Source organism: Prosopis cineraria, unplaced genomic scaffold (assembly GCF_029017545.1).
Source record: "Prosopis cineraria cultivar Desert tree isolate PC_DT_omini unplaced genomic scaffold, ASM2901754v1 PC2, whole genome shotgun sequence".
In the NCBI taxonomy this organism is placed as follows: Eukaryota; Viridiplantae; Streptophyta; class Magnoliopsida; order Fabales; family Fabaceae; genus Prosopis; species Prosopis cineraria.
In genome coordinates, this window is record NW_026555333.1 from 19,628,414 (window position 1) to 19,641,584 (window position 13,171).

At 34.2% G+C, this 13,171-nt stretch overlaps 1 protein-coding gene and 1 pseudogene across 1 annotated transcript; one reads left to right on the forward strand and one right to left on the reverse strand.

Annotated features, from left to right (window-relative positions):
* Nucleotides 1–407: 407 nt before the first annotated feature.
* LOC129302162 (protein TRIGALACTOSYLDIACYLGLYCEROL 1, chloroplastic-like) lies at nt 408–2,110 on the reverse strand (annotated as a pseudogene).
* A 9,093-nt stretch (nt 2,111–11,203) lies between these two features.
* On the forward strand, nt 11,204–13,140 carry LOC129302385 (red chlorophyll catabolite reductase, chloroplastic). The gene is made up of 2 exons (XM_054941228.1): nt 11,204–11,683; nt 12,208–13,140. The coding sequence occupies exons 1-2, from the start codon at nt 11,321–11,323 to the stop codon at nt 12,820–12,822; spliced, it is 978 nt and encodes a 325-aa protein (XP_054797203.1). The 5' UTR covers nt 11,204–11,320; the 3' UTR covers nt 12,823–13,140.
* Nucleotides 13,141–13,171: the final 31 nt, after the last annotated feature.

Sequence of the window (13,171 nt, forward strand, 5' to 3'; positions counted from 1 at the left end):
TATACAATTTTGACTTTCAGGAGACTCAAAGGTTTTGGATCTTTATGTACATATACACTTTAACTAAGGAAAAAATTACACTAACAAAGCACATTTCCATTTCCAAGATTTTCTTCAGTAAATCTTCAAGCAAATATAATCAACAATCAGAAACCCCAATGTAACATAGAGCTCAGATCATGAATAAATTGACGCCACGGGGAAATTTAAATTATCTTAATTGCATCCAGAAAAGAACATTGACTCATGAAACCACAATATATCTATGAGAAGGTTCTGATAGAAGACGAGAACCAGTGCATGAAAGAAGATGAATTTAATGAAAGATTCACTTTGTATAAATAAGCAAAGTTGCATCAGACAAAAAAAAAAAAAAAGTGCAAAGTTGCAGACATACCAGTAGCAACTTATATGCAATTCTCTAGCTGATCTCCTACCCCTTGGAAAGAAGAAACAAGAAAGAGCAAAATCAGCAATAAATATGCCTACAAGAGAGATAACCACTGCCGACGTTGTTGATTCTCCAACACCTATAGCACCACCTAAAGTGGAGACCCCCCATGCACAGCTCACTATAGATATGATGGCATCAAAAACTTGTGACTTGATCATCGCACTAATGATATCCCACGATCTGAGAGCTCTCCGAGCAGAATCCATGATAATGTTAATGCTCACACCATAAACACCTTCAGCAAGGAGACAACTAGATGCCATTCCTAATGTAAAACATAATAGAGTCAAAAGAGTAGGGCGATACATGTGGCAACCACTCTTGGAGTTATCAGGTAATCAACAGGGTCAGAACCAAGAACTCTCAACGTGTCAGTTTGTTCAGAAACCTGCATAGTTCCTAATTCTGCTGCAAATGCACTTCCAATCCGCTCAGCGACCACAATTGATGTAATTACTGGACTTAGCTCCCTTGAGAAAGACAGAGCTAAGACCCCACCAACTGATCTGTTTAATCCTAACCTAGTGAATTCTCTGACAAATTGTACTGCAAAGGCCGTGCAAGCAAAGGCAGAAGTTAAAAGACAGACCCCAACTGATTTCGGACCAACTCTCCAATTGTTGAATTGTATTCCTCCAATGAATCTTTCCCTTCAAAGTCTTAATGATTACCTGTCCTGCAATGATAGGAACCGATAATCCCCTCCACAGGTGCCTTGGAGGAGATCATTTGCCGAGAATTGTTTCTGATTTTCCATTAGGAGCATGGTTTGTGTTTATTTCATCATCTGTTGCAGAAGTAGATGGATGGCCATCGCTTGTGTTTGGAAGCACTAACAGCCTGCTTTGCTTTAAAGGGATGGGACATTTATGATTCTGGGTTCTCCTATTGAATGCACATTCGGGAACAATTTGAGAGCGAGTTGATGCATGAAAGCTCACTGTGCTAGTCTTCACATTTGAGATGAAGTTTCTGCAATATGGTTCATATCTAAGCCGGTTAACATAAATTGAAATATTACAAGCATCATGGCAAATAGCAAAGAACTAAGGAATGAGAGTAAACACCTGCAAGTGATATGGAATAAGGGACGACTATATGATGCTGTTTGCATGGTTGGATTCTTGGTTTACAGACCCTAATTGAATTATGAGGATAATCCCATTTCCTACATTGGAGAGATAAATGAAAACCCCACTGATAGGATCAAATGTCTATAATCTGTAGGACACATTCTCAGGATATTCATAAACAAGTAAAATCAGAATGAAGGGACATGTAAATAATAAAAGAGCAGCAGCAGTTTAAGGTTGGTTCCAATGATTTTTGATAAACTATTTTTATACAATCAAAGCAAGCAAAATGTGCATGCAAGAACATACAATATACATGCAGACTACCATCAGATCTATGAAAGTTATGAATCGTGAGTATCTTGACAATTTACAATGTTCTGCGTCCTACAAGCTGCCCGAAAACATAAATCATGTGACAGGTTTTAATGCTGTCTTCTTTACATGGATAAATTTTTCATAAAATTTTTCATAAAGAACTTATTTTTACAAGCTTTCTGTTCCATTCTTTTCATTAAAAAAGGAAAAGAGAAGCAGAAAAAGTAGAGTGACAACAGTACTAACATGGAAACCAGGATCTTAGCCTCCTCCCTCTCTCCCGCCCAGCACTTCCTCCTCGAATATTGGCTTCCAATCTCTCTTACATTGTGTTTCTCTTTCTTCCACTTCTCTTCCTGTTTTTTTTTTTCCCCAGAATTTTGCTTTCAAGTTTTCTTTCTCAAATAAATAACTCTGCCGCTCTCCAAAAACATTGAAGACTCAAGTTTTCATTCCATGAAGCCGTCGCTTGTTTATCGAGGTAGCTCCACTAGTGCCCGCGCAACAGAATCAGAAAGTTTTAGGCTGTGAAGTGTGTGCGACTCTTCTTTCTTTCTTTTCAATGGACGGTGCAGATTCATCGACAATTGACAGATAGAATGCTTTTGGAATAATCAAACGGTGCGCATCTTCATGCTGCTTGCATCCCAAACCAATCGCTATTTTCCAATCACTTTTTGAATAATCAAACAGTGTGCATCTTCTTATTTTCGTTGATGCTTTTGTTCGATTGAGGTAGCTAATTAATATGTTAGTTTGCAATTTGCAGTCAGATTATTGCTCAGTTCTGGAAAATATATGTTTCTTCTGGGTTCCCAAACTGTACGTTTTATGGGTTTGGGGAGATTTCTTAGGCTTCTGCTTTTTCTTTCTTTCTTTCTTCTTTATCTGTTAATTATACGACGTTTCAGATGTTTCTGGGAGTTACCAGTCATAGTATTTTTATCATTTGATGAAGATTTGGAATTTTGACAGTAATTTCATCTGCGATGGCTAGACTAAGGGAACTAAAAAGGATTGTAGGTTTATGGCTATATGCTTCCATTGACAGAGTCTGAATTCCTTCATTCATTTATTTATTTCATTTTTTTAATCAGCTAACTAATAAGGAACTTCAACTATTGCTTTAAATTTGAATATTCTAATTGGCCCCAGATAATCTTCTTAACATAATGTAGTAGCTGTTAGAGCCTCTATACTGCCCATCGTGGCTCTATAAAAGGGCCATAAAACTCATGTCAGCATTGTGAAGTGAATAATAGAGTGAATTCTTTACAAGTCTGTACCCAAAAAAAAAAAAATCTGATTTGGTCATGTTTCCACAAATTTTTCTTCTGTATTTTATTGACTTTTTGCCATGTTTTTTATACAATACTTGAGAGCTGTGATTATCTAAAGGCAGGAGATGCATAGATTTTAAGTTAAGGAGCTATAACTGGTTGATAACCTCGTATTAGAAGCTTCTTGGCTTTACTTAGTTTTCAGTATTGATCTGACAAAACAGGCAAGTCAACGAGGATAACCTCTTACAGTGAGTGATATCACTATGTGGACCTATAAGATGATTACCCCTGGGTGTAGAAATTGCAGTGTTCAATATGTGGACCTATAAGATGATTACCCCTGGGACTTGATGATTTCCATTACATGTTTCCATATTTCTTGAAATATTGGGAAATAGTGAGATATTCTATTCATTCAATGGAACATAGGATATATGATTCCGTTGCAAACTTGATCATTGAAATAAAGCCTTTTTTTTTTTTACCTGGTTTAACGTTCTGTTTATATAAAATGTTTGATTAGATTAATTGCTAGTTCAGTTAGTTTTGAAGGACTTGCAAGGATACAATCGTAATCATAATTTCATAATCATCATTAATCGAAATCATCGACTTTCAAATTTAATTATCATTTTTCCTGCCTTCAATGTTTAGGTTAGTCTACAGTTTGTTCTGTCAAAATAAACTGAAAAGCTGAGAGAGAAAGATGGTTAGAAAATAATACTATTGAGGAATTACTGGTGAAATATAGACATCTATTCAATAGAAGTAGTAAAATTCTTATCTATGAGAAATTTTTTTTCTTTTGTTCCTATTTTGTATTTTGTTTTGCCAGCATCTCTTTGGATTTGCTACTGAGGGTCTTGAATCGAATAGTTCAGGTTCAAGTAAACCACAGGTCATAAATATCATTGAAATTGTAATTCAATCAAACAAACAATATAAAGGAACGTTAAGTAATAATTTCACTGAATGAACCTAGTTTACAAATGGTTGTGCCCTGGGTCTGTTACTGGTAAAAGCTTTTGTTTGGCATGTTTTATTCATTTCTACAGAGTCATTAGTAATAATCTGTTTAAAAGTTTCAAACTAATATTTTCCATTTCTGCAGCATCATTTTTTTTATTGCATTTTTTAGTGGCTTGAATATAGAGTGCCTATTATTTTGTATTTAGTGGCTTGAATTTAGATCTTTTAAAGGGTTGGGGCTGGAGAAGCCAAGCTGATAAATTGTTTTGAAGGTGTTTAATAATAGCAAAGAGTGCTAGATTTCAGAACCACAGAAAAACATAGAGGATATGAAAGGCACTGCCTGCAACAACGATTCAGAATCAAGCTCAGTATGAGAGCAAATTCTTTTGTGTCCAATATGACACCAAATTTTACTTTGTTCAATATGAAGGCCTCTTTTTTTTTTTTTTTTGGTTCCCAATTGCTAAGCAAAACATAGTTTTATCAAAGTATAGTTTTGTCTAACTTGCATCTCCCATAAAATGGTGCTTGTGAAAGCAAGAAAAAAAAGCATGCATTTTTTTAACAACAATGTGATACAGAATCAAATTCCCGCACAAATATTCAGTTTGGAGTATCCAATCTAATATAGCACTATCAACTATTGAACCATTTTAACTACAAGACACTCTAAAACATACGAAATATATAAAGGAAGACATTCAGATATACAGCATTTTCGAGCATTTGTGGCCTCCTTACAACCTATAACAAAATTTGATCGAACGATATAAAACAAGAGCAATTAAACTCGCAGATATACAGCCCCTGAAGGACAGAGATGAATAAAAATTGAAAGCAAATGAGAGATTGATAACGATAGATAGAAACAGATGGAAGAAAGAGGAAAAGAAAGAGGGACGAAGATTTGGAGAAGAATGAAAGATGAAGAAGAGTCGCGTAGATAGAGGAAAAGGAACCTGAATTCCTTTTTTTCTTTTCTTTTCTCTCCACTTCTCCCATCTCCATCATTCATATTATTCCATTAAATAATTTTTTCAATTAAAAATATAACTTTTAATCTCTACACTCTGCACACGATTTGTTATTGATCTTTACATTTTATTTTTGGTATTCCAAGTCTCTACAGTTTTCTTCGTCTGCACTTTAGATCCCTACACTTTTAGAGGATTGTTGATATGGCACTAACAGTATACTAATGTGGATAATAACACCATTAATTATATGTTGACGTGTCGGTTAATGGTTTGTGTATTATTTTTTATAGGGAAAAGAAAGAAAAGAAAGCTTATGTGTATTTTTTAATAAGTATTATATATATAAAAGTAGGGTTTAAGGCTACGAGAAAATGTCACATATCTATTTTTAGGTTTGCTACAATTCTATACTTCAAAGCACCTTTTTTGTGATTTTGTGCTTCGAAATCAGATTTGAGGTTAGGTTCGAGATGGCTTATTATTTTTTAATATATATATAAAATATATTATTCATATTTGGAATAGTCTAAAATATAAGTTGCTTTGTAATAATTAAATTACTTTTTTTAATTTTACCTTTTCTTAATTAACACGAAAGTATTTAATATAATTTAAACTACTTTGTAATCATTTTTTAAAGTAAAAGATAAAAATGAAAGCAGAAATCATCTTTTATGATAGAAAAAAACTAACTTCTTTAAATATGCATGAAATGATTGAAAGTATCTTATAACAAGGATCGGAGAGAATACATATCAGCTTTTATTTCATTTTTTTCTCAAAAAAAACACATCAATCACTAATTGACACATCAGCGTATAATTAATGGTGTTATTGTCCACATCAATATAATTAACACTGTTAGTGCCACATTAATATCCCTTTGAAAAAGTAGGAACCTAAAGTGGAGATGAAAAAAATTGTAAGAACTTAGAACATCAAAAATAAAATGTAAGGACCAATAATAAATCACGTGTGAAGTGTAAGGATTGAAAGTTATGTTTTTTCTTTTTTTAATTATAAAATTAATGAATGGTGAAAATTGAGAAAGTGGACAAAAAAGGAGAGAAGAAAAGAAGAAAGACCTTCTTCCCATTTGCTTTGGGACTCGGCTTCGACCCTCCTCTACACCAAATAAAATCAAACCGTCAAGATTTAATCTAAATGGTATAGAGTTAAGGCTTTTAATTTTTGTATAAAAATTATTAAAAAAATATGTTGGGTCATCAATTTGGACAATTTATATTTAACACGGATGAGTTAAATTTAATAGAAAAAAATCTCACTCAAAAACACTTGGAGCCTATTATTAGCGAAAAAGGATTCTAAGATTCTCAATTCTCTCTACACAACAAGAAACCTAAATAAAAGTAATATTTTAGGGAAAAATACAAAACATAACCTTGTTGAGGGGAACTCAAATTGCTGCTTGTTAATTACTTATAGTGACTACTCAATATTTGAATGCATATTTGTTGCAGCAAGACCAACACCTATGAAAAATTAAACTAGGCCTCTCATGCTTTTAAACATGTTCATTATAGTGAATTTGGCCATTATGGGGTTGTATCCGTAATTTGAATATTTTGTGGAGGTCAGATGTTTATGTAAGTGTCTTTGAATATAAACTTGTTTTCGTTCACTTAGACTGCCTGCGGAACAATTTATAAAAATCAACATGTTTTCCGCCCTATTTTGTGATTATCGAGTGGTCATATTTGGCTGTATTATACATACGATGTATGTGATTGATTGGAATTATGCTTTGATGAGTATTGTGTGTAATACAAGGCCCAAGGTGGGCTAATGCCAGTGTGAGGTTTGGACACTAGATTGATATGTAAGTGTATGAAAGTGGGTGAAATGGTTTGGATGTCCAAATTCTTTATATGATATTGGATTAGGAAGGAACTAGAGTCATTAGCTAGTTTATAAAATTATCTATATGTGAGTTCTTGAATCACTTAAATCGAACATCACAATAAAAAGTTGTGCCTATTGAAAATTGGTCTAGAATTATTATCATGACAACAAGTTGATGTCATGCAGTGTGCGCCACAATTGATTGCAAGTTTACTATGGTGCATGGAGGTTGGCCACAACAAGATCTCACTGTGTCACATTCCGTGACATGTGTCTTTTGTCACCACAGGTTGTGTTTAGGTTGTATAATTTGATTGATTTGACTTTGTTGTAACTTATTTTAACTTTGAGATGGTTCTCATGCTTTCCAATTATATATTATCCTTTTTGTTTTTTTGAAATGTTGAACCATCTTTTACCAAATGATCTTGGGACCCCATTTTCTTAAGGAATTTTCTACCTGCGATGTAATTTGAATTCTCTCAACGACTTTTTAATTGGGGTTTATTCCTTTATTATTATGGTTGGCTTATTTAATTAAGGTTAATCATTTTTGCCATGGTAAACATATAAAATGATTACTTGTGTTTTAATTATCATGGTGGAGTTTGATTGTGGTTAAGTGTGTGGACAATTAAGTGACTATTTAAAATTAATGTAATATTATCAAATTTTAATTTTGTGGAAGTAATGATTATTCGTTATGCTATTTTAATTGATGTCAATGCATGATATTTGACTACCGTTTAAGTATATTCTCCCCCTCCATCGCAAGGGGAATTAAAGGCTAGTTGTATCCAATTAATAGATAAAAAAAAAAGATATATGTGAATAATAAAAAATATAATTATCAATCTTATAATTTTATCGGATCTTGCTTTTAGTTTTTATATTTTTTTCAATGCTTTTAATTTCAATAGTTTCTATAAAATTGAATGATGGTTGTTCTTTAGATCCTTAATGATATTAAAATACAAGGATTATAAAAGATTTAAAATGATGAAAAGAAATTACATGACTTAAAAGTAAAATATGATGAAATTATAGAAATCAATCATTATGTTTTTCTAAAAAAATATAATAAAAGTTATAAGATAATGAAAGTTACAATTCTAAGAATGGAGATAATGAGAGAGAGGATTGAGAGATAATTTAATTTAAAAATTAATAATTTTTTACTTACACTAGGACTAAATTGTGAAAACATAAATAGTTAAAATATTGGACATATTAATATTATCTTTTATGTAAATATATACTTAGTATATTATCTCAATTATTAAAATATTACATATTTAATAAGTTTTTAAATTTAAATATTTTTTCATAGAGGACAAATAGTTTCAATTACATCCTCAAACTAAAAAAAATGAAAAAGATAATTAAAACTTCATGTGTACTGTGGTTCGATGACATGCATTTTGGGCAAAACCCTCTCAATTCCTTGACATTAGTTGACTAGCATTTGATTACAATAATGTTTTAAAAATTTGGTTTAGACATCAAATCAAAAAGAGCAACAAATTGCAGTTCTCATGGTTCAATTGATTAGACCGACAATCTAACTAGTGATATAAAAATAATATTTACATACAAAAATGTAAAAATAAAACATTCATCTGTTGATAGTACTTGGGATCTCGATATTAAAAGTCAGATGCCTAGATCGCTAGAACTGGAAGCAGAAACATGTTGACACAAGCTTGCAATCTCAAAGCAAAACACTAGAGTTGGAGGCACACCGTTATGTCGCGACTCACAAGCTTTCGATCTCGATGCTAAAGGCTAGATCATAGATTATAGATTAGATTATGCTAAAGGAGAGATTAAAAATTGAGCCTAAACCGTAAAGGAGAGATCATAGATTAGAGAAGAGAAGATAAAAGAGAACTAAAGATTATAGAAGAAAAATTGTGAATATGAGTTATTGAACTTAAAACTATTTAAGTCAACTCAGGTTAATCCAATCCAAATACTCAAGGGGTTTAAATGGTTGAACCAAATTATTTTATTGAACAGTCAATAGTCAAATCATCTGGTTCGGCTTAGGTTTCAAGACATTGAATTATAGGCAATAATGGTGAGTTTTTTTAAAAAAAAATAAAGTAAGGGCATTTTAATAATTGAGACAAGAAACTTAATTATAGTTGAGGGCCTTGGGCACCTGAAATGCACGTATATCCCTTGAGGGGCCTTAGATGAAATATTTTCTTATTTTGTTCCGTCCCTATATGAAATTGGAAAATTGAGAAAAAAGTACCTCCAAAATAAATGATAAATAGATATTGTGAAATGTAATAATTGTCCTCTAGTTTGGGGAGATATTTGTCAATCAATTTTAGTGTGAAAAGTGTATTGTACCCTTATGGGAAAAAATCGCTGGACCCTCAAATTTCCTCGTCCTTTGTTCTATGGTGTTTAGTTGGGATTGCATCATCCCTCACCATTTTGTTCACAGCACCACCACCATTGACCCCAAACCCATACACTGGCAAACCCCTAAGACCCATATCTCCAACCACTCTTATGGAGTTATTCGCATTAGAGAAGCCACAAAGCCAAATACTCCTGCAAGAGCCGTCATTAGGCCACCCTGCAGAGCTGTGGCGTTGCTAGTGGAAGCTATGATGTGACCTTTGAACTGCGCCAGAGAAGGTGATAGGCGACGTAAAGCATAATCTTATTAATTTAAGGACAAAATCTTAAAACACAATAAAAAAAAATAAAAAAAATTATAATAAAAATAAAAAAATAAAAAAATAATAAAATAATGATAAAAATAAGATCCTTTAGAGTACCTACCTTTAAGGACTTCAACCTTCAAAAAACTACAAGAGTTAATTACACTTTTAATCACATCTATTTCTCACACAGGATGCTACCACAAAGCACTAAAACTTATAAGAGTTATAAACTCTAAAATGAATAATTTCATTCAACTTCTCTTCCGTTTATAAGAGGGGGCATGCTTAATTTATATAGGCTCATAGAGAAGACTATTTTCTAAATTTAAAATCTTAATTTTCTAATACTAAAAGGAGAAATAATATAAAATAATGAGAAAATATTCAGCCACGTAATTTAGGAGATGTGATCCTAAAATTATGGAATTACAAAACTTAAAAATTAATAATATAATTAATCCTAATCTTTAACTAGACTCAAAATAGAAAACTAAAACTAATCTTGCTCCTTAAGAAAGGGAGTCAAATTAAAAGACTATTAAAATAGGAAACAATTTAGGAGACAATTAAGGGATCATAAAATATTTAAAATCACTCTACCCTTGACTTCTTCACCAGGGTTTCATACTTCCTTGCTTGTAAGAAGCTCAACTTGTAATCTTCTTTACATTGGACTAAAGTTTGCATCTTTTAGACTTGACTCTTTATGAATTTGGATCTTAAACATATTATACATGTATAGATACTCTCCTTTGGGTTTAAGAGGAGTGCCCCAATGCTCTCCAAGCTCTTCTTGCACAAGACTAAACAATATTTGTTTCATGACTTTAGTTCCGCCTATTGTCATTAGACCTTCAATATGTTGTAAAGGGTCTTTAAACACGTTAAATTGGAAGTATTGGGCTCCTTACTTCTTACCTTAAGCTCCTTTCATGACATCATGCTTATAATTATCAGCTTCAAGTTTCGTTATCATTAACACCATATCATCCATGCCATGGCATCTATCAAAAGGTGCTGGAGAAATGTCCATGTGTCGGTTTCTGGACGTGAGAACAATCACAACAAGCATTTGGCCCTTCTCGCAGTGCCCATTTGCTCTGCTAATGAAAAAGAATGGCCAGGGATGGTCAAGCTTCACATTGGTGCAGCAAATCAACTAACACCATTGCTCGACTTCCCCCTTCACGGAATGGATGTACGATAGATGGGCAGCGCATAGGCCGAACGTGATACTCCAGGAGGTGAAGATGGAGGATTTTCGGATTGAGCAACAATGATGGCGGGGATTGGGATATTTGGGGATATGTTTGGGTTTGGAATCAATGGTGGTGATGATGAGAGCAAAATGGTGAGAGATGATTCAATCAAACAAACAAACAGAGAACAAAGGGTAAGGATTTTTTTTTTTTTTCCAGAGGGACAAAATAGACTTTTCACACTAAAATTATTTGACAGATAAATCTTTAAAAAATAAAAAATTATTATATTTCACAATATCTATTTATTATTTGTTTATTTTAATAGTATTTTTCCATCATTCTGCCTGTAAAATTCTCCTCAGTATTGAATCTACACGGAACGTGCGGGTTGGTGCCAAACTCGTTCCCGGACGAGTGACAACACATTGTGCATCGTAGACGTTTAACACTGGGAGTCACGCTCACGCCATTTGCATTACGCAGAGTGCAAAGCCATGTGGTGCTGCCATCTTTCACGCTCACCGTTCTCCGTCTTATCTTCTTCTTCTTCTGTTAGGGTTCTTCTTTCTCCTCCTCCTCCTCCTCCTCCTTCAAGGACTTCCGTGTACACTTCATCTATCTCCTGCTCTGCTGCTGCCATGGCGGCCCACGACGAAGGGCGAAAGAAGTTCTTGGACTTCCCCTTCGTTTCTACTTCTCACAAGAACCTCATGCTCGATCTTGTATCTGAAGTCGAAAATCGCTTCAATTCGCAGCTTCTTCCTTGTACACTCCCGCCGGACGTTCAGTACTACCAGAGTCAGACAGGTACAGCCCAAGGTTCACTGCAAATTCGATCAGGCCAGAATAACTCCCCTGTAATTTCCCTTTCTACTTTATACTATCAATTTTCGCAGAAACTTATGCTTTTGGGTTTGAAATTGGGATCCAGAAAAAGAATTTGGGGACCCATCCTAACCCAACTTACTCAATCCTCCCAAACAACTCATTAGTGACGACAGAATTGGTTTTTAATTTGTTGTCGATTTTTGTTTTTTGTTTTTTTTCTTGAGCAATCATTTGATATTCCATCTTACATAAGATTAAGAATGAGCACTGTAATAGTAGTATATCGAGAGCACCCTCATGAATTGTACCCAAAGAATGGTTTCACCATTACGAATCTTTGAAATTGTTGGGCATGAGCTTGTGCGTACATGACTAGTTGATTAGTCCAGAATCTTGAACTTCCATGAAAAAAGAAGTTATTTCTAAAGGCAGTCGATGCAGTTTTCTCCACAAAGAGTACGTTGTCATTGACATTCGTTTTTAAGGTGCCTACTCGTTTAGCCAAGTACTTTGTTATATCCTGAATTTGGAGTATTTCTGCCTTGAATCTCAGGTTGACTTTGTATTGGGGAGTTGGGTACACTCTGAACTACCAACCGGAGGATCTCTTGATATAACAAGTCTTTCAGGTTATCTAAATCTCTCAAACGATTCGCCAAACTTCGTGATTGAACTCATTCGGAGCAGTCCAACAATGCTGGTCCTCATTCTTGATCTTCCTCCTCGGAAGGATCTGGTGCTTTGGCCAGATGACCTCAAAACGTTTTATGAAAATACTCAGCTGGACAAACACAGGCAAGCTATTGAGAAAATCCCTGAAGTGAAGCCATATAACTCTTCCTCACTTTATATCCGAGCCGCTTCGTCTCCTACAGCTATCATGGTTTCTATTGGGACACGAGCTGATGATGGTGGAGAAGAACGCATGGAGGAGATCATCAGAGACCATTTGGATCCCATTTCAAAGGAAGTGTTGGGGATATGGTTGGACCATTGTGCTTGTGCGAAGAGAGAAGTAGGAGGAGCAGAAAGAGCTGATCTGAAGAAAAGGGATGGTATTATGAGAAGCAAAACGATTGAAATTGATCTGGGTTCAAGCTTCCCGAGGCTGTTTGGTCCAGAAGTTGCAAACAGAGTGCTTGAAGCCATGAGGGACTATTTTACTTGAAGATAAAGAAGTTACATATTGTCATATGACTTAGTAGTCTGGTTGGCTCAATGTGTGTAAATAATTTTGGCAGCCAAAAGTGGCACTTTAGTCAAGTAGCTCTTTTGAAACAAGTACTTTGGCTCCCTTTATTGTACGTGTCTATTTGACAGAGTCACCTGATATATAGTGGACTTTTATTAGGTGAACATTATCTACCAGATCATCTATAGATCAATCTTCAGATGATTGAGGATTAAAATTGTAGGAATTGTAGGATTAGTGCATTGTACTAGTCTTAATACTAATATAAATGCTGGAATCACGGTGTTTTGGCAAGGAGGTGGTGCAAAGCCATGTGGTGCCTCCA